General features: G+C 43.0%; 5 protein-coding genes across 9 annotated transcripts in view; 2 read left to right on the forward strand and 3 right to left on the reverse strand.

Annotated features, from left to right (window-relative positions):
* Nucleotides 1–851: 851 nt before the first annotated feature.
* Nucleotides 852–7,465, reverse strand: LOC124308118 (monocarboxylate transporter 1-like). Of its 3 annotated transcripts, XM_046770495.1 has the most exons (11): nt 7,395–7,465; nt 5,138–5,304; nt 3,847–3,973; nt 3,624–3,767; nt 3,399–3,526; nt 3,009–3,146; nt 2,697–2,859; nt 2,417–2,632; nt 2,174–2,329; nt 1,910–2,101; nt 853–1,822 (listed from the first exon to the last, which is right to left on the reverse strand). In XM_046770495.1, exons 3-11 carry the CDS (start codon nt 3,923–3,925, stop codon nt 1,653–1,655), a joined length of 1,386 nt encoding a protein of 461 aa, XP_046626451.1. In that variant the 5' UTR covers nt 3,926–3,973; nt 5,138–5,304; nt 7,395–7,465; the 3' UTR covers nt 853–1,652. The 3 variants fall into 3 exon arrangements, with proteins under 3 accessions (XP_046626452.1, XP_046626451.1, XP_046626450.1); XM_046770496.1 differs by lacking the exons at nt 5,138–5,304; nt 7,395–7,465 and adding an exon at nt 4,047–4,130 and having other exon boundaries at nt 852–1,822; XM_046770494.1 differs by lacking the exons at nt 5,138–5,304; nt 7,395–7,465 and adding an exon at nt 4,259–4,448.
* LOC124308115 (monocarboxylate transporter 9) lies at nt 7,059–10,755 on the forward strand. The gene is made up of 9 exons (XM_046770492.1): nt 7,059–7,573; nt 7,870–7,996; nt 8,679–8,893; nt 8,980–9,070; nt 9,165–9,466; nt 9,560–9,786; nt 9,856–10,148; nt 10,211–10,402; nt 10,485–10,755. Exons 1-9 carry the CDS (start codon nt 7,415–7,417, stop codon nt 10,634–10,636), a joined length of 1,758 nt encoding a protein of 585 aa, XP_046626448.1. The 5' UTR covers nt 7,059–7,414; the 3' UTR covers nt 10,637–10,755.
* Nucleotides 10,756–10,901: 146 nt separating this feature from the next.
* On the forward strand, nt 10,902–11,595 carry LOC124308120 (cytochrome c-1-like). The gene is made up of 2 exons (XM_046770500.1): nt 10,902–11,191; nt 11,385–11,595. Exons 1-2 carry the CDS (start codon nt 11,065–11,067, stop codon nt 11,567–11,569), a joined length of 312 nt encoding a protein of 103 aa, XP_046626456.1. The 5' UTR covers nt 10,902–11,064; the 3' UTR covers nt 11,570–11,595.
* A 713-nt stretch (nt 11,596–12,308) lies between these two features.
* Nucleotides 12,309–15,035, reverse strand: LOC124308116 (cytochrome P450 4g15-like). The gene is made up of 9 exons (XM_046770493.1): nt 14,762–15,035; nt 14,432–14,642; nt 14,063–14,359; nt 13,668–13,975; nt 13,469–13,578; nt 13,332–13,400; nt 13,031–13,199; nt 12,773–12,947; nt 12,309–12,700 (listed from the first exon to the last, which is right to left on the reverse strand). Exons 1-9 carry the CDS (start codon nt 14,862–14,864, stop codon nt 12,496–12,498), a joined length of 1,647 nt encoding a protein of 548 aa, XP_046626449.1. The 5' UTR covers nt 14,865–15,035; the 3' UTR covers nt 12,309–12,495.
* Nucleotides 15,036–16,562: 1,527 nt separating this feature from the next.
* LOC124308260 (achaete-scute complex protein T8-like) overlaps nt 16,563–26,984 on the reverse strand; it is a 130,768-nt gene continuing 120,346 nt past the window's right edge. Inside the window, exons 1-4 of one of the 3 annotated variants that reach the window (XR_006908951.1) lie at nt 24,090–25,526; nt 23,330–23,756; nt 18,006–18,158; nt 16,563–17,700 (exon numbers count right to left, since the gene is read on the reverse strand). Coding sequence is in view for 2 of the 3 variants with exons in the window: in XM_046770832.1 (XP_046626788.1) it covers nt 23,366–23,756; nt 24,090–24,670 (972 nt within the window). In the remaining variant the exon portion in view is untranslated. Of the gene's footprint in view, nt 17,701–18,005; nt 18,159–23,329; nt 23,757–24,089; nt 25,527–26,984 lie in introns of those variants that run through there. The other 2 variants (XM_046770833.1, XM_046770832.1) reach the window with 2 other exon arrangements.

The following is a 26,984-nucleotide window of genomic DNA, read 5'->3' on the forward strand; positions in this document are numbered from 1 at the left end:
CGGATGCGATGATTTAAACATTGGATTCTACTATCTACTCTGAAAATTACCAACTCATTCTGCATTGTGGTTCATGTGTTCAAAGAGCAGAACAGTGTCGTTTTGGGTCTGAACGTACGCACACACGATTATTGGCTTTTCAATTTAACTGTTGACAAAGAAAGAAAACGAGGAGCATACGGACCTTGTTCCAACGATGATCCATCGGTAACTTTCTTTATCGGTTCTTATCTTTCTCGCACAGACAACTCATTGAATTTCTTTGGATATAAAATTCCGGGTATATCTCGAGGATGATTTGCCGTATAGGTTCAAATCGTTTGATAATCCACAATTTTCACGATTTCAAATAGCTTAAAAGTCGAATTGTCAATTAAAATTTGGAGCCAAGTCTCACCTTTTTCGTAAAATCCCCCCCCATTTTTCCAAGTCAATGTTGCACAAGAATTACTCTACAGACTTATGTAGATGCGGGAAATCGGTGTGTTTGGTTTAATGTCTGCTCGATATTTACGTCTTTTCTCAAAAGACCCTCGTTCACGACTTCAATAATCAGCATTCTGATGAAGCGTTCGTCACACATCAAACACCGAGAGCGGAAAAACACTATTCACACTTACATCCGTCGATTACAAACAATACGAACGTAATGTCGCAGCGTCACAACGGTTCGAAGTCGTATGCAGGGCGACAGGGCCGACTACGAATCAAGTCCGTCGCAGCAGAACACAATGCGGGGCGAATGGCCAGCTTCACTCTTGCCCCGCGTGCTAACGGTAAGAGAGAAATAGAGAGGCAAGAAGAGAGCACGCTTGAACGACGGAGAAAGATAACCGGTCATTCCCGCATGCTACAAACTGGATCCGTAAGAGTTGGAGTTGAAAACCGACTACAGATCGCACCACGTGTTGTAAAACTTTTTGCAGGTCGGCAAGCAAGTTGGTTTCGAATTTTGGTTCAAATTACCCGTCAAAACCTGAATAACAATTTGATTCATGGCGAAATTTGATAGAGCGATAGACTCTGTTATCTTGATAATTTCACCTCGGGCGAAGCAGCCAACGAGACCCAATGGACCGACATGAAGTATAGAATGAAATAGAATAAATAACGTATTTATTTTACAGCTTGAATATCTAAAGTTCCATCGCTAAGCATTTTATATCGCGGTGTTTTGTACATGAATATCTACCAACTTATTTTGTACTCTCGCTTACATATTGCGGATTTAGACGGATATAGCGGTCAATGAATAAATTATTTAAGAACCAGCGAAGTTGATCCCAGTGGATAAAGATAACTGAAACGCCATTAATCGCTTCAGATGCTTATCCACGCAAATGTTTCACAGTTGATATGCGCTTTTATCACAGACACGAGCTACGCATGTATCTAGACAACGCTGCTCATGCATTGAAATAATTATCGATCACTCTCTTAATCTTGCCTCCGTATAAATTAAACCTGACGAATGAATTGTTCGACAGTTTTGGCAAAAAATAAAGAAGGAAAAGAAAATGAGAACAGCATTACTGTCCTCTTTTTCTTCAATCTTATTTTCACTTGCGATCATCGATCAATGAGGTCTACGGATCAGCAGTGCAGACAGTAATTCATTACGGTGATGATCATTGCGCCAATTCCCTGGTAGTTTAAACCATTTTACTCCTGACACCAACCTCGCGTTGGGAACTGCTATCCATTCGCTTGCGAATCTCTTTCACTGCAAATTCTATCCCCCATGATGTTGTACACAGCATAATCGATACCGTCATCGAGTGTATGCATATTTGATAGCTTCCAGTCCAGTCCCTGATGTGCCCTGAAAATTACAGGCGGTGAATCAGCTTAAATTTGAATGACACATTTTCTTATCTCCAAAAGATCGTTGAGAATATGTTCAACGTACCTAATACAGGCCCTAAGCCAGCAACGAACAGACCCTTGAAAACCATCAACATTCCCAGGGCCGAGGGGACTTTGGAGGGTGGGCAACTTTCGGTAACGCTAAGATTGAGATTCGTCAACGTAATGCCTCGTAAGAATCCATTGAAAATCAGATTGGCCATCAGAATTTTGCCCGCCACTTGTTGTGCCATCGCTGAAAACCAATTTCCACACGTAACCTCGCTGTTTATTCGGTGTCATGAAACTACGAGCACCTAACACTTACTCGAACGGCTGATGCCAACCAGAAATGAACTGACCCAAAAGACCTTCCTGTTCGCGAGTTTCAACTTTCCGAATATCATTGGCATCGTTAGTCTGGTCACGACATCCGCAAAGGCGGTGAGAGAAAGGCAAAAGGCTATCTCACCTGGCACCATCCCTGAAAATACGTTTCATATCACTTTTACTGTTGCGAAAACCCCGTTCAATCAAGAATGGAGACTAGAAGCGTTTGTTTTGAGCTCACCGATGCTTGCTAAGAAAAACGGTGTTATCATTTTGAAGTTCGATTCCGCCAACGAGAACAAGCCAACGCCGATAACGGTGTTAAGGTACGTGATATTTGTGAGTAAATCCAAGTCGAAAAAGGCGATAATTTTTGCTTTAGCCGACTGCCATGCCGTTTGCTCGTCACTCGGTTCATTTTTCTCAGAGTCTTCCTCGTGATCTTGTAATTTTTTATCTAAAAACCGTTGGACTCAATCATCTTTGCACCTCGTGGTTCACCACGTTACACCGCAACTCACTATTGTTCCCGTTCGATACGCTATTCGTCGATAGATCCACGCTAGACATGTCAGAGGAAGTGCTTTTTCGCCGATATCCATTCGACGTCCCATTGTCATCTTTCTTCAATAGCTTCTCTCCTTCCGACACCCTCCCGTTTGACTTTAAAGTTTCCGACTTCAGCTAGAACATTTTTCATGTCTTAACACCATTTCTTTTCTTTTGGTTTACAAATATCTCCTCACCAAATTAAAGAATTTAAAGTATCAGTGTGATCAGACTGGACAGTTTTGCGCGCTTTAATTCTCGTACGGTTTTAGACATTGTCCTACCTTGTCGTCGGGATCTGGTACCAAGTGCCAGGATACAGGTTGAAGGAGGCAAGAACCAAGGACTGAATGCAAAGCCAAGCCACCGATGATGAGAACGGCACCGCGAAAATTGTAGTGAATCAGAAGTAAGTGCACGATCTACAAAACCAGCGTATTCACCATTTCATCCACCATTCATCGTCGTGTGCATCATTTGGCAAAGAGGAACATGGCGGTGGATGGCAAATAATAAATCAGCTCCGAGATAAAACCCACGTATTATAGATCAAGTCTATGCGACCGTCTATAATATGTATATTATCCACAATTAATGCATTTTACGGATATTATACGCATTTTAGACGGTCATTTAGACTTTACCTACACGTGTGTTCTATCTGGGAGCCCTACCTGCGGCATGCACATCATTCCCAGAGTAGTACCGGCCATTGAAAGTCCAACAGCTTGGGTTCGTTTCTGAATAAAGTAGCTATGCAGTGAAACGAAACCTGCTGACATTGCAAATCCTATCCCAATTCCTGGGGGAAATCATCAATAACCATACAGTACTGTACGTAATAGTTACAGACTCACTTTCTCGTGAATTATTTTAGTTTCATCAATTATCATACTAACCACCGAGGACGCTGTAGGTACAGATTATGTAAGCTACACTGTTTGCCTGCGACGTTAGGATTAAACCTGTGCAGCTTAAGCAGGCGCCGATTATTCCTATTTTACGACAGCCGAATTTCTTTATCGCCGGACCCACGAACATACCTACGTCAACAGGTCTGATTACTTTTCATTTTTACAAACTTTTCGGATACAATGGAAGATAAGATGAAGATATATTTACCTGAGAAATTCACCACTGATTCGAGGATCCCTATTATCAAGGTGCCTCCAACCGTTGTTACGTTCAGTTCCTTCAGCATATCTCCAAAAAGTAGGCCAAATGATGGGTCCAAAGAACGAAGCGAGATCTGAAAAATATTTGCACGTAATTACTCACCCTACAATATAAGTTTATTGCTGTTATTTCATCTTTTCCATTACTTTGCGCAAGAGAAATAGTGTTGAGACATCTTTATGATTCTTGAAATTGACGTCAACGAACGTGCTTGGATAAGAAACGTGGCAAATAAAATTTCAGAACTGGTGGGTATTGCGTAGATTTAATTATCACGCCGAGAAAACCGTTTTATCTCGGCATTGGAAGACTGTTCACAAGTAATGTTATAATGTTCGGAAAATTTTTTTCTGATTACGTTTATCAGACTGTTTCCCAGACAAGCCATCCATCCCCACCCACCATCCGGTGGCACGAGCTTCTTGGTCTGTCCCTTCATGATGAGATCCTCTTAAACTTTTCCGGTCTCACCAGGACGAGCTTCCCGTTTCTGACGATGCGAAATACAACGTTCCGTCAGGTGAATCGAGACTCAAAGAATTCGTCAGGCAAATTCCACGGGCGATATCGGCATTAGGCAATATCAATTGACAATGAGACCATTTTATCACTACTTCGATCGATGGATTGTCAGTTCGAAACGAGATGGTGCGATTGCGTATCATCTATATCAACGTAAACGGTAATCGGATTACGCACAACTGCGTGACAGTTTGGCGATATGTCCAATCCACCTTCATGTGATCATGCGTGTCATTTACAATTAAGCGAACTTTAACATATCTCATTGTTGGTAGATTTTACAGAACAGCCGTACCACCACCTATGTTTCATCCTCTGAATGCTCAGTTCCATAAGCACAGAAAACTGTCCCGTTTATCCATCAATTCTCAAACAGTATAAAGTTGAAAATCTTCAACGCAACCAACCGAAAGGACATGAATACTTGTTTCCGTCAATGTAACGGTATATAACTGAAGCTACTTTTGCGAAACAAATTACGTTTCAGTGTAAAAGTTGCGATTCCGAAATGAAAAAAAAAAAATGTTACACTTCTATATCTATTCGTTCGAAACAGTAATTAACGTCGTTGATTTTCGCTAAAGTATAAGAGAAGTAATCGAACGCCACGATAATTTCTACTTTTTTATAGTACGTCCAACATTATCTCTGAACTGTGAACCCTCCACGCATAATTTGAACCTGTATCTATAATGATTACAAATATGTGACTCACGTTTTCCCACCATGTGATCACGGTCAACAGTCGGGACCTTCAGACTCCTTGTTTTTGAATCAATCGGTCCAGCTGGGCGACATTCTTGCACCCTTGGAGTTTCACCATTTTGGTCAAGTGATTAGATACGCGTTCCCGGTTCATTACTGTCGATCCAAATAGGTATTCTGCGAAAAGAAAAGAAAAATATTATGCATCGACAAATTATTAAAGATAGTATTCCGCGAAGCGCTGCGATGATAAACGAGTGGCCTTGCTTCAGGTGTGAAGCGTAGCTTCCAAGAATGTCATCCGTATTCGATGTAACGGCTGAAATCAGAGAGCTTGCCTGTGACCCCTGGATGATCTAAGATATTTTAAACCAAAATCAGCCTGACCAAAACGTCATATTACGAGACAGCAAATACGGTTCTTTCCGTATTCAAATTGTCTTAAGAGAATGCAGCATCGTTTTTTCGTTCTTCAGTAAATTATACGTCACAACAAATGGGCAACTTGTCTGTAGTTATAATATCAGATTATAAGATTGTATGGGTGGCGTTATCGTTTATCGGCGTATTGCTGCAAAATGACCAGAATTTTCAAAGATATACGCAAAAGTAGAGCATCCAAACACAAAACCTGTACAAGCATGCAGGTTTACATATTTTGGTTTACTTAAACTATCGACAAGAAATTATTATTCTGATACTCGTCTATTCGTCGAAGTGAAGAATCGTTAGGGACGAATTTAGTTTGGCTGCAGATGAAGTTATCGATATGGAGCGCATAATCTTGCAGTGCAAACACGACGCACATTTTAATTCACAATCGATTCTGTTACATAGATTTTCTGGTTCAAGGATGTCGCGCAATAGAAAAAAAAATGGACACCGAGATTAAAAAGAGGGAAAATAAGGTTCGTGTTATGTTGGTGAACATGGATACACGATTTTTTTCTAGAAGCTGAGACCTCATGACTATTGAGGAGATAACGCTGTGAGAACTTGTGTACACAATCGTTGTTATTTGCCGCGTGACTACGCAAGTATTTACAAATTTATTTTATCCGGAATACGGGCGAGAGTAGGTAAAACTCGCAAGTCACAGTGATTTACCACGTGAGGTTTATTACACGATTTAGATGCAATCGAACCGCTCGGCTGATCTCTGTGGAAAACGCTGGATTCAATGCAAACATGCACTCCACTTTGAGTGGGAGATTTTCCACCAATTGCACAAAGTCATCTGCACAAACATTGAGAATGAATCAGACTAGGGACATTCGTGTTGCCTATTTTAAAAATTACTAACACTACTTGAATCTGAAAAACGGAACGTTATGATACAATATGCATGTGTCTTTCGAACAAATTATCCCTGCTGATTTTTGTTTGGGTCAAACGGGTAGATATCGCCTGTAATTGAAAATAATCTGGTCTGAAAATTGTCACCGACGTTTTACTCCAAATGGTGATTGAGAGTCTCGAGAAATTGCAACGATTTTATTTTTCACTCGCCTTGCGATTACTACTAAAAATAAGGTGATTATGACACGACCAAGGCTGAAAAAGAACAAGATTTCATGCAGTAGAGGGTTCAATGAACAGGTTTATCAGAATTGCGAAGAACGTGATTTGCGCTTTTAATTGTTTGATTAATATCCAGTATTTGTTGTAGGAAAAGAGTACTAATCACAAGCCCACGTTTCGTCACGGTGAATATAAAACAACGTATTCAACTAAATCTTTGTCGTTATGAACGAAAATTTCAACAAGATGAGGTAAATGGGTCGGTGGAGCAAGGATGATTGTTGAATTTTTCTCATTCCAATAGAACGATATCTCAATGCAACTAACCCCCGACGTTTGTACGTGTGGCGGATAAGAGCGGTGATGAACTCATGAGACACCCATATGTACAGTTAGTCTGACTACAGATAAAGTCTTTTCCATAAACAAGCCGGGTAAGAGTGGTAGACGTTCGGCTCCTTTTATTGGACTCTAGTCCGTTCTCTGTGCGGTTGAAATTGGACGGCGTTGTCCGACAAAAGTTTAATTCTCACTTTTCCAATAGACGTCGTAGGAGACACGTTAAACTTTGACTTAAAAATTTTACCTGCTGTTAATTGAACTGGATTATTATGCTGGTGTCACGAGGGTTGCCATAATAAGAGAAAAGAAGACTGGTTCACAAAAGCAATGCGTGTAAAAAAATAAATAAAAAGGACGTTGTACGTAAATAAATATTGAAACGAGATAACAAGGTGCTTATTAACCAAAATTGGTGAGTTTCACGATGACGATGACACAAAACGTTGACGGACATCGTCAGGATGAATCGAAAAAGGAAATCGCTTCGCCTCTTCCACAGCGCGTCTTGCAACCGACTGCGGAAGAATTGGCACCCGATGGGGGCTGGGGATGGATGGTTGCCGCAGGGACTGCCATATCATACGTAGGCACTCAATATGTGTCTATATATTTTTTTTTGCATCTTATTGATTGCACCGTTAAATTCCGAAATCTAGTCTATAAAACGTTCCTCTTCAAACCCGCAACGTTTTCTTTTTCTTCTACTAGTAATAACCTCTTTTTCTGAGGATAACGGGCAGTAATCAGGATTGTAACATTTATAATTGAACGCGATGTATTGACCTTGAATTTTTTATGCCGCAATGAAAATAATTTTCTTTGAGATTTAGGCTTTCGTATTTTACGGAGGCTCATGTACGTGTGTAACCGTTTCCTCAGATAGTTTGTCTCTGCCCGACATCATCGCTTGGATTAGTATACGGCGACTTTTTAGAAACGACCGGGAGTGATGGATCAGCCCTAACTTTGATGAACGCCATGTTCATGTTCAGTTTTTCATTTGCCGGTAAGTTACTTAAATCGTCGATCAACGATTAATACGGACATTTCTTGTTTTCTCGAATAATAATAAAAAGGTGAAGTAGAAAGAAAAAGCAAAAGGATTAGCGATCTAACCGCTACATTGTCGCAATCGCAAAAGATACGTGTAAATAAAATAGACTCATTTCAGACATGGATCACTTCTTCGATTCAATTAGTAGTGTTTCTTTTTATCTCGCACAAGGTTAATTAAACGTGACACGCATCATTTAAGCTCAAGTCAAACACGTCAGTTGCGAAAGAAAGAATGATAACTACGTAAATTGGGACATTTTGAGAACGTAAGAAAAATTCTCGTTACACGGGACATTATTTATGAGCGTAGCCCAGAAAACTACGTTGCTAAGAATCACCGTCAGCTTTGTATAATGTTGAAAAATTTTCAAATCACTTCATCCTCTTCAGACTGCTTCATCAACAGAGGCTAACATGCGGAGCAGATATTTTCATAGTAGGATTGAAAGTTGACGCGACCAATTCCGTTCATATCTTGCGTGTTCTCAGGACAATGACGTAGTTGGAAAAAATAATACTCGTAAATAAATACGCATGTATTTTATACAAACGGTCAGAGTCTGAGAGAAAGAAATGCACCCGATAAAATTTGTACCTTGATCCATGTGCAAATCAATGTCGTTTACTTCAAGGTCTTTTCTGCAACGAGCTTCTCAAGAGGCACAACATTAGGCATGTGGCTGTGTGCGGAGCCATGATTTTTTCAATTGCAAATTTGGCCACGATTTTTATCCCGAACGTACCCTACCTGGCGGCCTGCTTTTTTATCCAAGGGATGGGAGTTGGCATGGTTCTCAGCATCATCAACACCAGTATGAACGCATACTTTGTCAAGCGCAGGGCATTGGTAACCAATAATAATCAACCTCTCTCGTCGATCGAGATTTTTTAAAATAAACCTCCTCTTTCACTGACAATAAACTTGGATTCCAGGTGATGACTGCGCAACAAGTGGTTGTTGGTTTTGGCGCAATATTCTATCCGTCCCTAATCGAGTATTTCCTAAGAACTTATGGTTTTCGGGGTGAGAAACTACTCTTAAACTTGCACCAAATAGTTTTTTCCTAATTTTCCGCACGCCATCAGGCCATCCTTCATGACATTTTTTCCGGCCTCAGGCTGTTTGACTTTGCTTGCTGGGTTGAGCTTCCACGCAATCCTTGGAATGTTCACGATAAGTCCAGTGGAGAACCACTTCAAAAAACCAAAAATAATTAGGCATAAACCCGGCGGAAATGTTGGACATGTAACGAACTTTAAATCCAGTGGTAATAATGACATTTTAATGGAGGGGAAAAAAATTATTCCAATCGAAAGAAAATATTTGGACGATGAACAAGGCTGGGAGAAAAATAAAAGCGTTCCGAGCCTCAAAGTCGAATTGGAGAACGAAAAGCCGCTATTGATCGATCGCTTGAAGGTGCACTTGAAAGTTTTATACTCTAATTTCAGTCAGCATAGCTTTTTTTGTAACGAGCTTATCCTGCCATGCACAACTCGTTTATTTTTTCAGGCACCTCATCGGTCTGAGGATCACGTCGATTCCGATTATGATATTGAGAATGGATGTCATTTTAGAAAAAGCAAGGGGTCAACTCTGGACATGCTGTCGAATCAAATTCCCATGATAACGGCTACAAGTGTGTCCAGCATGCCGGGTATCGGGGCGTTTGGTGATGTGGGTCATTCGATCGCCGATATGACAAAGAAGAACGAATCTACGGAGAAAAAGACGATACTGTAAGATATTTGGTAATTCTTCAGCTAAAATCGGAACGATTCGTAAATTGTCAACCTTTCATTATTCAGGTCAATCTTGGGAAACTTCTTCGAAGTGTCGCTGCTGCACGACCATTCCTTTGTTAATATATGTACGGGAATGAGCTTCATTTTTGTGAGTGACCTGACGTTCGGTTCATTTGTTCCAATAATAATGGCCAACGGTGGATACAACAAGCAGGAGACTGCTCTGGCCCTTACTGCAGCCGCCATTGCTGAGTTGGTATCCAGAGTTGCTCTCGTCGTCTTCGCCATGTTCTTCAAGGTGAAAGCCAGGAATTTAGTCCTTGGGGCGACCTATGCTCTGCTCTGTGGTAGATTAGGTGAGCTTTCAATTACCATTTACATTTTCGGCTCACCCTTCACATCGGTCCACCGTTCACAGCGTTTTTATACTGCACCTCTCTGATTGACATCGTCGTCGTGATGTCATTCTCTGGACTAGCGCGTTCCTGGTTTCTAGTACCTCAGCCACTGGTTCTCGCCGAACATTTCTGCATCGAGAAATTCTCCGCAGCCTACGGGCTCTTCTCAGTCATCAATGGATGTCTTACAATTTTTATTTCCCCAGCGACAGGTGAGTGTCACGCATCCGAAGCATCATCGAATGGCATATGTCGAGCTACGAAACACAATGTGTCGAACTTTTTTGTACACAGGATTCGTGAAGGATTGGACCGGCAGCTATGTTATTGCACAGTACATGCTTATAGGGGTAATGTTACTCGGCATCATACCTTGGACTATCGAACTTTTGGCTCACAAATATGTTCTCAAACAACAAAAAGCTGGAATAGCGACCGGGAATTAACCCTTGTTACTTTTAGCTTAACTACCATGTCCATGCGAACTTGGCGAAAATACTGTTTTACTTATGTTAAGTTATTTTTATGTATTTATGAGTAATAATTAGTATTATTTCTTGTTTGAGGTGCGGTTGTAATTTCTCTCTCAATGCCCATTTCCGGTTTTCGCAAAAATTAACCATAAAGATCTCGCTACCGAAAGCTAACTCTTGATCGACTTCGCCAATCTTGACGTCTTGACTCCTTCGTTTTTTTCGCGTGAATGTCACTTCAGGATGGTGAATTTTCAAAATGTGACAGACCGGAGGTGACTTACATTCTTGTAAACTGGTGGATCTTGGGCTTTGACTATAGTCTTGGGAGAAACTTGGAACGGAGCTTTGGCTCAATTTACAAGTGTCGCGGAACGGGGCACTCTACACCCAAGCAATTCATGGGGGACGCAGCCAACGGAAAGAAATTATTCACGAAACTCTGCGCCACTTGTCACACGATGGATAAAGGTGGAAAGCACAAGATTGGACCTAACCTTAACGGCATCTTAGGCCGGTCAAGTGGCAGTGAGTCTTACCAGGCGAGGTCATTTCGCTTCCTTATATTCAACGTGATTTAAAAGTTCCGGTAATATGCGGTCAGCGTGATTTAGGTTTTGATTGATGTAGGGGAGAATATTAAAGTCGGTAGAACCGGCTGTGACCTTTATGCCAGATTAGTGCCTGCTTTAGCCGTTTTTTAACGAGTGCCAATACATAGGTGCAGTTGGCTTCGCGTACAGCGAAGCGATGAAGTCGAAAAGGGTTACTTGGAACGACAACAATATGGACGAGTATCTAAAAGCGCCAAAGAAATTCGTACCTGGTACCAAAATGGTATTTCCCGGAATTAAAAAGGCCGAGGATCGACGAGACGTTATCGCCTTTCTGAACAGTCAGAAGTAATCAGGACGCTGAAACAGCATCCTCGTTAAATTGTAAATTTGGAACTACGTTTTGTCAAACTGATAATCGTACGTGATTTCTGGCAAAGAAGTAATTTTATTCATAATCATGAACTCAAGACCCCGGATTCGTTTCAAACAAACACAAATTGTTCTCGGTAATCTTAGTCCGAAATCTGTGTGATGTAGCACAAATGAGTCTTGGCTAATTAACAATGTTATTCTCTGTTGATGTAAATTGAGCCTCTTCTTTCCCGCGATTTATTTACCTACGCACAGTCAACCTAAAGTCAAAACTCCGTGATCTCGTCGATGTTACGTATGTACTACACGCCTGTTTTCAAACTTCTTCATTCGTTCAGGTCCGATATTGAATGCGGTTTTTGCTCATGGTTAGAAAAATAAACGCATCACGTTACAGGCATTTCTACAGTTCTTTAACTTGTTACGTTCATCAAAAATACTCAACCATGCACACACTTAGTATACATCGTATATCTTGACCTGCTAGTGGTTGCCGCTTCCGTTTAACCTTTTAATTACGTATGCAAATCGAACTTTGCTACTTATACTTTCTAAGCCTATTAGAAATGTATACGAACACTTTTGATCAATCAAGTGATCTGCTGATACATTCAAGTAATCGTGATGGTAAATTAATACACGGGTGAAAAAAAAAGTTGCAAATCATGCACAGGACTATTTTATCATTCGATGACCGAGTTTTACCGACGCTGTTGTTATGAGAAATAGAACATTTATTCACGGTGTGAAAAGAAATTCACAACGGGAGATACATCGTTTCCTTATACCTACTACAGAATATGGGACACAAAATAAAGCTGCAGGTTAGCCGAGAATAACAGTGACCGGAATGAAAACTGACAACCATGTTTCCCACCTCACTTGCCAAAAACCGTTATCAATTTAATGGGCAGAATGCGATTCAGACCTCACACGAGCATTACGCGGTTCGATCCTGATCCGAAATCCATCCGCTCGCTTCAGTATGATATCAGGCACAAGGTGGAACTCCTTTACCGGTACGTCTGACAGGATTTTATAGTGCCGGAGGACAGTTGACAGCAGAACCTTGAGCTTCAACATCGCGTATTTCCTCCCGACGCAGGATCTGTTTCCAAAATATTTATTTCCATGGTGAATCCCGAGATTTTCGTAATCACGGAAGGAAACTTAAGCTCACCTAGGTCCGGCACTGAAAGGTATAAAGCCGTAATAGTGTCTCTGCTGCATATTCTCGGGTAAAAAATTGTCCGGATTGAACTGTTCCGGATTCGGATAAATCTCCTCTTGCCGGTGAACCTGATACGTCGGTATCAAAACGGTGGCTCCTTCGGGTATAACGTAGCCTCCGGTTACTGAAATGATTGACAGTTAATCTTTCTTTCCGGTAGCTTTCTTTTACGAAAGATCAAATCGTTCGACATAATCCATTGAATACCGAGCTTGACGTCTTCATTGAGCTTTCGCGCGATCAATGGAACTGGAGGAAACAGCCTGAGCGTTTCCAAAATCACTCTCTCGAGGTACTTCATTTCCAAAGTGTCGTTGAACGTCGTCTCCCTGTCCGAACCTTCAAAAATTTCGTCCAATTCTTGACAGACTTTTTCCTGAAGAAAAAAAAAAGTTAAAGAAAACGATCAGATCCATCTACGACTTTAATCCGTGTTTCACCTATTATCTTCTCACGTCGCACGTTCAACACAATTTTTTCAAACACATGACCAATTATTAGCACCAACCTGAATGTCCTGGTAATATCCAAGCAAGCACAGAACAAAACTCGATCCAGCAGCCGTTGTGTCGTGTCCCTGAAATTACATCAGACTTCATAAACAACCGGAATTAATGATATCGGTATATCCTTCATCAAACTCACTTCAAACATAATCGTATCGACTTCTTCCTTTATTTCTACGTCGGTTAAATTTGCCCCATTCCGGGCGAGTTCCATCATCAAGTCCAAAAATGCCAACCGTTTCTTTTCCCCTGGGTTATAAGAATTTTCAAACTTTATCGCCGTAAATTTAAAACCATCATTACTGGGCGTAGAACAGAGAAATGTGTTACGAACTCACCGACATCATTCTCATCAATATCGTCCAGGTCGTCTCTAACATAATCATACCCCACTTTCTCCTCGGTTGAATTTTTTTCGAAAACTTCGGGTTCAATATTCTTACAACTGTCGACTGATTTGATTCGTATTTTATCTTGTGTCGCCGTCGCGTCGTATTTACTCCTCTTTTCTTTTATCACATTGTTAGTCAAGCCGTGAATAGTACCTAATAATTTTTCTTGCGTTTTGGCAGACTTGGTTAAATTAAAAAAGAAGTCAAAACGTGTCCACAACTTGTATGACCGCCGATGAACTATATCGCACATTCTGTTGAACAAAGATATAACTTTTTTACGAATCGCTGATATCACAATATTACGAAATGCATCTCAAACCCTTGAGAAGAAGACTCACTTCATAACTGCCATCGCGTATTCGAAGCCTGCTCCGTCCATCTTAGTGTCTTTGACGCCCATGGCTGTTTCCAACAAAATGTCGACGGTAGTAGCAGACAGGTAATCATGACAATCAAATTCCTTGCCTACTACCTCCCGCATCTTCGATACTAAGACTTTACTGTTCTCGTAGAATAACGGCACGAATGTTCTGAGGATACTCAAATGAAAGGTTGGTGCGATGATTTTCCGATGCGACCTCCACTTTTCACCGGTGCTGATGAGCAAGCCTTCGCCGAGCCAGGGTTTGAAAAACCTACGGCAGACAACCAAGAATTATGCTTCATCTTACGGGGACTGGCTAAGTTTTGGGTAGTCTGAAAAGTACCGGTATTCAAAGGACTTGTCGATGTGCACGTGACTGCTTAAAATGATCTCGATATCCTTCGGGTCTATGATGAAGACGTACAATAATGGACCCATGAATGCTCTGATCACTTTACCGTACGAAGTAAATTGCGACAGCGTGTCGATTATTTGTGTGGGTTCCACGTTCAACACTATAAGTGCATTACCTAGGAACGGTACAGTCGGTGGTCCTGAAAGCACATCAACCTTATGAACCAAATTTGAAAAACATTCATTGCCTGGTCGCAAATCCACTTCGTGAGTGACTATAATACCTCTGGGAATGTCAAAGTTTATTTCCGATGCATACCTGGTATCAGGTGACCCATTTTAACGATTCTCGAATTTTCCAAGTAATAGTAAATTGCTCCGAAAATTGCACTCAGGATCAAAAGGAGATAAAATACAGCCATGGCTAGATTATGTGACTAAAAGACGGAGATCAAGCACTGAACTGGTGTAAAATGTAGCGCTTAATGTGATTGTCTGCGTTGGTAATTACGCGTCGAGTAAATTGAATAATGCTGCAATGGCAGCGGAAAGTTGCGACCAAACCGTTACGGTGAAAGGCAGAAGCGCGATTGAAGTGCGAGTCCCGAATGTCGGAATCTTATATAAAGCTTGCCCGTAAATGCGTCAAGTATATTTCCACTCGGTAATGCCATAAACCACAGCAGCAGAATGACTTAACCCCGACACGAAGGAAATAAGGTTCGTTTCATTGCTTTAAGAATGCCAATACTAAGTGACGTGTTTAATTTCCCCAATCGAAATACCGTAATCGAAATGCAAACAGACAAATAACTTTGCACGCCCAATTAATTAAATTTCAAAACAAGGCCGCAATTTATTTTTATAATCGAATTGCGGATTACTACGTTGCGGATATATTCTTCATTGACCCATCTAACCAGATAGGCTTTGCATTCAAAGCTGCTCAACTCCACCGCCTTACCTTAGGCAACCCAACGTACACATGACTTATTTTTACACAGTCTAACTTGAGCTTGAATTCCCAGAAAACTGGACAGTATTCGAGCTTTTCGAATTCGGATGAAGATTATATTACAAAAAACAAGCATAAAATTTTCAAATTTCATTACAAGTTTTGAGCTTTTCGTTGCGAGTTGCATTATTTCTTTGGTCCAGGTTGTGGTGCCATCGGTGAGGAAATTTGGAAATAAAGGGCACTCTCTTAATAGGGCCGTGATAGTACAAGAAGGGATGTGATTTTTTCAGGAATCGGATGCCCCCCACCAGTTAACTTCGCACGAGGGTCGCTACCCAAAAAAGTCGCAAGCTCTCTCATTAGGGTCAGCCTCTCACGCAGGTGCAGACACATTGGTTACGGTCCCATTTCATTTTACTTTAGCTTGAAAAAATACTTGTTTGTCAATAGTTTAAATGGGAATAAGTTTTTATTTATGCGGTAATAGAAATAACAGCACCATTGCATTTTCTGCGCGGCGCTATTGAGAGAGTGCGCCGTATATTGATGGAAAAGGATTCCCGTGTACACCCGCCGCACGGCTTATTGTTAGCGTGATATTTGTAATACGGAAAAATCCTTCACTAATACTTGTGAACCTGAATCCAACGAATATTTGTGATAATCACGAGAGTGGGATTGCGAAAGAAAAAACATCCCTTATCGAGAACCGATGAAGAAAAACCCGTAAATCCACGATTAAAAGCGAGCCGGCGTTCCGCGGTTATAGTTGCGTAATTTGATAATTTGGTAATTTTGTTGAATTGGTTTCGCCCGAGTGCTCGGGGTTTTTTTTTTTTTCTTTTTAATTCAGTTTTGTTGTGTTTTTTCCTATCCGTCTCGAGGGTCGGCTTCCGGGCACGTTCTACGCAGGGGTTACCCACGTCATTTCCGGCCCGCGCTTATTTCCGGCTCCCCTGTCGCCAGCGAAAAAGAACAACTCATTACCTGTCGGCAAGGCCTGTTCAATGCCGTGAGTCATTTTTAACGTGCATAAAAATGAGCTATACGCAACAAACAATTTCATTACGGATCAACAGCGCGAGGCATAGCGAATTAAAACGATAGGTGCGTGTAACTCAATCACAAATTGTAATTTGAATGATTATTTTCACCCCTGAATAAATATTAGGATGTATTTTAAATATTCGATAATGTAAAAAAATATCAAGTACAAAATAGTCTTGTAAAATGTATAAACTTAGCTTAGGTATAATCGTTTTAATTAAGGCACTTGTATTTACACCCTTTTGATTAAATTAATTTCACCGTATTTCAAAATACACAATTCTGAATGATATGATGCGGTCTTGGATTTATCGTATTTCGCCGGAAGTGATCGTTGCGTTGATTATCCGATTAAAAAAATATCATTGGCGTAACATTTGCGGTTCCATTCGTGACCGGAAAGTATTTCCGAGAGTAAAAGCACGGGAAGAAAAATATTTAACACCTCTGTCATCCTTTGGAATGCAAAGCGAATTACTTATACCGATATATTATGTAGACGTACGTTGCATATTGTCAAAGAATAATCGTTCTTTCGTAGAATCTACTAGTACTCGTAGTGCCTACAATGGCCTGCTATGTTACATACATGCGTGTATAACTTACATAATTATAACTTAAGTTTAATATCATTTTGCAATTTCACTGACATCTTATAAGACTAGTAAACTATAGGCACTTGGGAGTTTATAAGAATATTTACAAATCAACTGGAACATGTGTTATAACTACGATAAACGTTACTAAAATATGTGGCTCAACGCGTGTATAAGTATAAAAATATTTGCAGTTGACGAACTTTTTTTTCTCTTCAACGAATCAGACGAGTCTACACTTTTCAGTTAGTTATATTTGTTTGGGGTGGTTATTATGGACGATGCTAAGTAACGGATAAGTACTAGCTCCAAGTATCACGGAATATTTACGTCTATTGTTGCCTTTGGATATAATACTGAACTTATATGAAAATAAAATATATAAATGATAGATAAAGGGATTTTTTTTTCTTTGTCTGCTTCGTTTCACTTTATAACCATCTGCGCGTGTTTTGAGATAGTGATTACATGCCGTAATTCTCTCAACACCCTTTTGTGTCACGTGTGTGGTTAGAAAATACGTCCTATGGTTTCAAAGAAAATTAGAATTATAACTTTAGAGCTTTTTGTTGAAAAAAAGTTTTTTGAGATCGTGGATTCTCTCCGGCACCTTCTCGCATTTCGATCATGAAAAAATGTCCGACCCCAGATGTTGAACTGTAATCAAAAAACAGGAGGCGTTATTAGTCGAAAAAATATTCAGGTAAATGTATGAATCAATTCTCTTAACGCACTAAGCCTGTTTGTTGGATATATTAATTTATAGACTCTGTCGATTTAACCAGCGAATTTTTTTCGTTCATATCTTTTTCTTCTATCATCCATCAAATTTATTTATTAGTTTTGAAGCTGACGCAAATTTTGTTTATCGTTCTCCTTTTGTTGGGAAAGTGAACCGTAAAGTGTAATGCGTGCATAAAAAGTAAAGAAAATGGATCTGGGTTGTCGGAAGGACCCTGTACTTAAGGAGTGACGCGGCGTAAGGAGAATAAACAGCCTCAAGATCCGCTATCTAGCTTCTGTCGCTCTTGGCAAGGGCTGCGCGGGGAGGATGGCACCAGATGACGCAACTGTCTTCTGCACGGTGCCCTGCAGGGTCCCAACTGGCTGCCAGGCTTGAGAAACGGAGAAAGAGAGAAACGGATGAAAAGAAGAGGGAAGATTAATTACGTCTGTCGTAGTTTTTCAGCAGGTGGAGTTCCGGAGAATCGATCGAACGGAAAAGAAAATAAAAAGAAATGTCGTAAATTTCGAGAAACAAGGAAAACAGGAAACTAAGTAACGAAGAGGAAGCGAGGGAATAGAAATAGTACTCGAGTTTTGCTTTTCTCCACACTTAGAAAAATGTTTAATTGTCACTGGCAAAAGTGTGTTATTGTATATAAATTATAGGATCACTGCACAATCCAAATCACGTTTTTTTAATGAAACCAAAAAAATTAATTCTATTATTCTATCCCGTCGAAACAAAACTATTTTAGTCCTTTCGGAGAAAACGTTTGTTAAAAAAATTTGAGAGGTTCAGTTGAAAATGCGAAATCGCAAATCCACACAGTAGATTCATTTTGTAATGTTTGCAAACTCATTTTTCCATTATTGCGTGACTGTTCCGAAATATTGGTTGAAAAACGATGTTATCTTTTCGTATTTTTTTCCAGCGATTAACGCTGCAATTTTTTGGTCGTATTTCTGCGTGACCGACTACTCGACACAGACGGTAACAAATTAATTTTTTTTTGATTGCTGAAAAAGTTTTCCCCGAGTGATTCCGAAGAAAAATCTACTTCCGAAATTTCGATTCTAAGGAATTTCCATAACAATGCGTGGATACAGAGAACGAGATCCATCCGATAATATTCTCTCCCTCCTTCTCTCTTTTCCCTAAATCTCACTCGCGCAACTACAAGCTACTTCATCTCCCAACCGTTCGCCGTTTCCTCGAGCCATTGTGCAGCCCGATATACGCTGCATTCTGTCCCGCGGAAGACACAATGTGAGCAAAAGTATTTCATTGTCATGCGAGACGGGGACGGTGTCGTGTCAGATCGAGGATACACGTGGGGAAATTGAAATTTTACCTGAAACGGTAGGAAAAGAAGGGAGAAGGGAGAAGAGAGAGAGAGAGAGAGAGAGAGAGAGAGAGAGAGAAAATTAATCCGCCAGAACGAGAGACCGTGGTCGAATTTACAAAATTTTTATTGAAATACGCATCGACACCCAAGTTCTTCCTTTACGGCCCTTGAGGTCGTGGGAAAGATAAATTCTATTTGGTGACACAAATGCACACAAACGCGCAGCATCTTCTTTGACGCTAGGAAAACTGGGTGGGGAAAAAGAGAATCGAGAGACAGAGACAGAGAGAGAGAACGAGAGAGAGTGGTGAGGAGAGCATAGCCACGTGAGCCTTCAGTTTCGACGCAAGAACAGTCGGCCTGAATTTTTTTTCCTTTTTCTTTATTTTTATTCCACCCTGTATAATACACGGACAGGTACACTCTTCCCTCGGGATCTCGATAAGGGATCTGAAACAGGCTCGGATCACGGGTGACGAGGCTTCGGGCACTGTTCACGCTCCTCGAAATTCTGGAGAAAACGGCGTCGTACAATCTTCGGAGAGTCGGGGAGCAAGATCAGAAGATCCGACGAGCCGGGCACGCGTCATCGAGCAAAAGGACCGCGAAGAGTTCATCGCCGGAGTTCGGATCGAGAATCCAAGTGATTCTCATGCGGGGCTGCAACATGTGGCACTGAGTGGAAGAGAAGAGAGAAGAAACCCCCCCACCCCATTCCACGTGCTGTTCCAAACCCAGGGGAACGACGATTTTCCGGTAGAAACGGAAATGCCGGGGATGCGACACTCCGGGTTTTTGAAATATTAGTGTTTTGACGCGACACTCCTAATGGATCTACTGAAATAGTTAAATATCGAGTTTCCTTCTAGCGATGATGGAAAAACTCATCTTTGATGAAATTTTATACGTAATTACCATACCAACAATAATGTTTGTCTCCGAAGTAGTCGATTTATTACATTATTTCAAATTGCTACACCTTATAAAAAAATTCGAAATTCAAATATATTATAACCCATAAAATTTCAATTCAACGAAGAGAAATAAAATCGTATGAAAAAATCGTCAAGTGTATATCGTAAATACTTACTGTAACGAATAGACACAACCGTCTGCGGTGGAAATGAAAATTGAGAAAAGAATTTGATAAATTAATTTGCCGCGGCAAGACCGTGCTCGTAAACGGCGAGATGACCTCACTTTATAATTGTACAAATTAACGAATGCCCCCAAGAGGTCGGGGTGATCACGATGCGTTTGTGCATAGGGCCGAGTGCTGGAGTATCCGTGTAAGAATGTCGCTCGAGTAGAGATAGAATCGTGGGTAAGCAGCGATGTGTGACGTGTCTAAGGCGGTCGAAATCTCCAAAGACTGAACGGGGAAGCTTCTGCTGAATTTTGCCGCCGCCTTTGAACTGAAAAGAAAAATTTTACCGGCCCAGGACAGAAGCTGTGTGTGAACCGGATAAACCAGAGCGGATCAGAAGAGCTTGAAGCGCTATCTAAAGTGGGACCAACGCGAATGGCCCGACTGCTGGAGTCTGTTCACGGGTTGACGCTACCCAAGTACCCCATCGTCCGATAAACGAGTCGAGAACTTGGACTGCTGAGGGATCGACGTCGAAGGAACCGCATGGAATAACCAAACGAATGACGATTCAAGGTGAAGCGTCTTCCGATGAAAAGCGTCGAAAGTGATTTCGAAGCAACTTCCCACAATCTTTAAAAATTTTATTCCCGAAATCGCGTGATTCTTAGACTCGAGCAACTCACGCAAGTACGATGAGCTCGCGAAATTCGGAGTTGAAAATTTTTCACCGTCACGTCATTGGAGTTCAAGGATAATTGTGAGTGCCGGTTTGTCCTCGAACGTTGAGCCTTCGGACCAGCAGCTCCGAGCCAACGCGTGTTAGCCGGCAACGGGTTTTACACGGGTTTACAGAGGAATGGTATACGAAACAAAAGAGCTAAGTCGTTTGTAGAATTATGCTGGTGAAGAGCCCGCATGGTTGTAGGCGCGACACTCGGACGACACGTCTTCTCTTATCAATATACATTACCGGCATGTTAAAGCGGGCTTCGTATCTACGAAACGAAGCAGCGTGCACGGCTACGTTGTTGAAAAGTTAAATTACGGATTACGTACCACGGATCATAGTCGGAATCCTCCGGGGATGTGAGAGGCGCCGTATTTCCGTTGTGGACCACAAGTTTCCGTAGATGACCCGTCGGAGTTGAACGAAATTGGAGGAAATTGGACGGAATCGTAAACTCATTTCGTTTCCATTTCGAATTATACCGCAGACGGGCTTACCTCCTCGACGAGGACGAAATCGCCAAGGATCGGTGCCGTTGGATTGCCGATCTGGCGGCAAGCATATGGCACTCTTGGCTGACCTCTTACCGTGCCGTAGTTGTGTTCCTAGCCCATATGGTACTCGTTTCGGTAACTCGCGCAACGTCGCAGCTCCACGTCCAGCCTCGAATGTCTACTCCGAATGTATTTATAGTTTGCGGTTTGCGGCTGCATATGGCGTTCTCAACCCCGCGCGTTTGTAATCCGCTTCCACATACCGCTTACATGGAACCGCGACTAGCTGACACACTCGACTTTTAAAAATTTTCGGAAAGGGAGTGAGAGGGATATGACTAGCTTGGATGGACCGGGTCACGCCGCTATTTCGGTCTTTCCGGCACATGGCTGTCACGGACCACTTCCGGTTTGCGGGCTGCCCTCGGACCACAAACGAATTTCGAAAAATCGTTCCCACCTTCGCACCACGATTTCGAATTAGACGACTCGAGTTGCGGCAGGTTTTGGAAGTTGGTGTGGACATTTTTACCGGCCAACGTATGCGGGCCCTTTCACCTTTCTCTCTTCTCCTGCGAGTCGCCTCGACGAAGCCATGCTCTTGCAAGTAGCACGTGCCGACCCGTGGTAATACACGATTTCTCACTCAGCGTAACTTCGCGAAGTAAAATCGGCCACGTGGCACCGAATATGAACGTTCCGGGAAGTTGCAGCCGCAGGTGTCGACGCTACTCGCCACGACGGTGGTCCCGCAGAGGGTAATTATTTGCAATAAAGTAAAACGCAGCGCACTTCGAGGAGGAGTAGGAGGAAGAGAAGGAGGAAGAGGAAGAGGAGGAGGAGGTGGAAGAAGGAGACGAAGAAGTCGGATCGACTGGGTTTAATAGTGGCGGTTGGGGCGGTTCGCGGTTTGGTAAGGCGATGCTAATTGACTCTCGCCGACCCCCGGCTTCCAGCTCCTCGACGAAAGTTGTTCGCGTCGATCGAGATGAAAATAAGGAGAGAAAGAAAGAAAGAGAGAGAGATATAGAGAGAAGGAGCGACTGCTGTCAGTTACGAGGCAATTTTTTGCCAGCATAAAATTAAAAGTCGAAATTACGAAGAGCTGTTTACGATCAACGCATCGCTTAAATATACGACTTAAATGTACAACTTCGTATCGGGAGCTCGCGATCTCCTGCCCCTCATGCGTTAAGTGGCACGCGCGTTATACCTGCCTACCTTCACGATCCGCCCGAGTATGTCCGCTTGGAAGGTACAACATATAACTAACTAACTATATCGTTCGAATTACAAATGAGAAGAAGTAACGCGGCCCACTCGAACCTGATCCGGGCAACGTCTCATCCAGGCCATTCTCGCCCTCAAATTCATCTTGACATCGCGTCAACGCTGCCGAAGTCGATCGACGAACAGAAATTACAGGTCCGGTCTCCGCGTTGTAATTATTTTATGCAACAACGCTCATTTTTCACGATGACGAAAAAAATTTCAATCATACGAAACGGTGTTCGCACTTTCTTAAAGCCTTTCGGTCTTCTGACACAAATTCAAATTGAATGAAGGACAAGAAAGTCAGTTTGTTCGATACTGTCGCTATCAATAACCAATCACGCGAATCGAAAATCCCGAAACTCGATCTCTCGTGTCACTAAATTCTCTTCATTACAGTCAAAAAATTGGCCCTCGTGAGTAAATAACAACGCGACTGAATCTAGATTTCTTCCATACAATCAATTCGTCGTACCAATGTGTATAATTTCGTAGTACCTATTGACGAGGATTGACCATTCAAAATCGGTTGATGAAAAAATGTGTCGCCAATCATAAGGCGCGGTCTGTAACAACTTGGTTACGTCTCAGGACCCAAGGTTGAGCAATAAAGCAGTGAATCTTTACTCACCGTAAGATCGGCGACGCGACATCTCGATTAAATAATTCACGCATGCGTCAGATGCTGCGCGTGTTGATTGAGTCGCCCCTGTTCCTGTTCCCACCAGCTAACAACGTCCATCACATCGCTGGTGCCAGGAAGTTCTTGTTTGTAATAAAGAGCCCCGGAGAAGACCTCGGGACTGGCTGCGTATACGGTACCACCCTCCTCGCTGTCACCCCCGCTATACGGTGAGAGTGGGGCTCGAGGTTCGAGGTTCTCCTCGTTCTGGGTGTAGTACTCGCATGGCGAAGGCGCGGGAGTCGGCGAGAGACGAGAAAACACCTGGTTACCATGGGTCAGCACCCTCGTCGCGTCCAAGGGCTCGAGGTTCTCCTCGTCTCCGACCGACGCTGGGTAGAATTCTGGCCCTGGCGATTCAACCATCGGCGACAACCTATATTCAGAAATTCACTATCATCTAGGAACAAAGAACCGCCGCAACATCGAGGGTACAGGTTTGGCTTCATCGAAAACAGGTCACTCCGATGAATTTTGTCGGGTTTTGAGATCTATATATCACCTAAAAAGAGCCAACTCTATATTCTCACATCTCAAAACATCAGTTCTACACTACCCCCAATTAATTGTGATCAAGTGAAATTGATGACCAAAAAAATAGCGTCAAAGTTCGAAGTAACTGTAAATATTTCTCGACCGAATTGAGTGACGGAAGTTCCTTGAGGAACCTGAATGTCTGCTAGAATGAATCATTATAGACATGTCTTACCTCAAGCAGGGCGGGGGCTTGACGTCCTCGTCGTCGGCCTCGTCGTCGAGGACGAGTCGTTCCCCGGACCCGTTATGGCTCGAGGAGATGATGCTGCTGGTCGGTGAAGGTACGTTTTGTCCCATTCCAGTGTTGGGGTCGTACTCCAGCCCGTCAGCCTCGGCGAGAAGCCGCTGCAGCCCCCTGATGTACTCGACGGCCATACGAAGGGTCTCAACCTTGGACAGTTTTTTCCCCCGGTCCCCGTAGCCGGCGGCAATGTGTCCAGGAATGTGCTGCCTGAGGGTGGCGAACCCGTTGTTGACTTGCTTGACGCGGTTTCTTTCCCGCGCGTTTCTCCGCGCAACCGCAACCGGCGGCGGTTGTCCGTTCTTTCCGTGCTTTTTCAACCGCGACGGATCGTAAGGCGGCAAAACGCTGGCACTCGACGCGCTGGTTGTCTTTGGTACTATCAGGTGCGGCTGGTTACTCAAAATGTTGGTCTCGTTGTCCTGCAGCGTCCGCAAGAGCATCAGCTGTTCCTGATCGCCCCCGTTTATCTGCAACCGGTTGCAGAAGACCGTGACACCCATCGTCGTCATCGTGCCAGTTTGTTTTTCTCACCGAGTGTGAAAAAAGCAAACGGATGATGGTGAAAAAGTTGGAAATTCTATGCGAGGTTTTTTTATTGGACGGAATATGTTTTCGCGGTTTTCATTACGCCGATTACGGACGATTCGTGAAAAGAGTCAGACTTGTGGAGAACTGAGGATGAGGAAGGAGAGGGCAGTGGAACGATGTTAAATCAGAATTGACTGTAAATTAGGACGGGGAAAAAAAAGAGAAAAATCGGTATCGTGATTCGTGATCACATGCGGAGACCGAGAGACGAGTTCGTTGCCACCACGCTACGAGTTTACGTTTACAAACGATTCAAACACATCTTATTCTCTCGGTGGCCTAAACTACACTCTAATTGTCTCGTTGTGTCGTTGGTTAAGTAAAGCATGAGGTCACCATCTATTCCGACGGTTGTCAACTTGGAATTTGTCCACACACTCGAGGCCCGTTGTAACCGAACGTTCGAGGAAACCTTGACTAAGTACCCGACGCTTCGTGCACTGTGTTTTTCCTCCTCCGATATCAGGAACTGAATGTCTATTGTATCCGACGAACAACGAAAGAACTGTTAACGCCACATACAACACAGGCTTGGTCGGTAGTCCGATTATCGGATCAAGCTGCGATGAACTTTGGTCACGAATTCACTGCGAGTTTTATCCACGAAGGGTGTTCGACCGTTGCGAAGAGCGGGTGAAACTTTTCACCGGTTATCAAATCGCGGTTAGTTGCACAGGATGATTAAAAATTTCACGATCAGTGAACGAAGGTGCGAACCCCGTGCAGACGGTGAGTCGCGACTGTTGGTGGGTCGATCCGACAACCGATGGTATCACAACTTGGTTCGCACTGCATGGCGTCTGAATTGAGAATGAGTCGACATCGACTAGATGGGTTATAGCCTTAGCATTTTGCGGGGTACAGAGCAGGCTGGCATTAGGGGATACGTCGAGGGGCCCGTAGCTCGGTGGTGGGGATTTCGAGCACGCGCCACCGGGCTGTCTCCCTCAGGGTACCCCGTGTTTTCCCGTCTCCCCTGCAGCCCCCGGAACTGGAAATAAAGGGGAGCGACCATATGCCCGAGGGAGGCTGCCGGTATAATGCCCGTCGGAACCATACGTGTCGCGTATCACAGTGTGCGTAGAGTTTACACAGGCCCACTTACGCGAGTTATCTCCGCCGCACGTATGCACGCACATTTGTATGTATGGCCGAGCATTCGCCCATCGACCGAATATTGCATTACGATCTATAATGGGGTCTGGCGAACGGATCGTGGATCGAGGAAAGCGAGATCTCGGGGCGATAGGAGCTAACAAATGGATTTCGTGATTTGCATTTTTCCGCAACCATTTTCCGCCCCGCGTCTTCCTGCCCCGGACTCTCGATTTTCCCCGACGAAGTCGCGTCGCGGATGAAAAAATCGGACCGAATCGCGTCCGGCTAAACCGGATTTTTCACCACAGGTAAGACCCGGCGTTTCAGGCTCGGAACTTTTCACGAGGCTGATTTAATTTTGAATATAATCTAGGCCAGTCAGTCTAGGGACCGCCTTACCTACTCCTGCACAATGCGCCCTGTATAATAAAAGAATGGAAAGGTCTGCAATCGTAAAATGCCGCGACTCTCGTCTAGGCTCAATTCCCTCGCGCGGGGTATGCGAGGCACAGGATGAACCAGAATGAAACGAACCTAGGTGGGTACCTAGTACCAACACATGCTTACAGCCGTGCTCTGTGCATGTTCGAGCACTAGATTTCAGGCCAATTCTTGATCGGGGAACGAACCCTGCACCTCGCGGCCGGGGCGCGGCACAATTTACAACACAAAATATAAAGTGGGTTCGGGGTCTGTGTGAACCTTTATGAACTTTAATCCGCGCCACTAACCAGTCCGCTACTCGTTTCGGGACCGGCGCAGATGGGGCAGCCCTTCAACGTTTCTGTTTTTCAACATTTTCCAACTGAATTCGATTCCGGGTTGGAAAACTAGAGGAAATGTTTCTTCGTCCAAGAGCAGCGTGAGCCGAACGAGCGGCTGTTGACTGGCTGCGTCACCTCAGGGCCTTTTCGGGCCCAGTGAAAAGGGCGCTTATAGGTATCAACGCTTATCCATGACTCTCGGTGAGTCAGGGTGGCAACACACGTGCGGGTTGTTAACGGGGGTTAGAATATTAATGACGGGTTAAAGTTGTGATTTATGGAAGAGGGGGTGGATGAATTTCTCTTAGCCTTTCCGAAATACCCATTTCCATAGATTATGGTTTCCTGATTGATTCTCAACGCTTGTAGAAGC

The sequence above is a fragment of the Neodiprion virginianus genome, chromosome 6, assembly GCF_021901495.1.
Source record: "Neodiprion virginianus isolate iyNeoVirg1 chromosome 6, iyNeoVirg1.1, whole genome shotgun sequence".
NCBI lineage: Eukaryota > Metazoa > Arthropoda > Insecta > Hymenoptera > Diprionidae > Neodiprion > Neodiprion virginianus.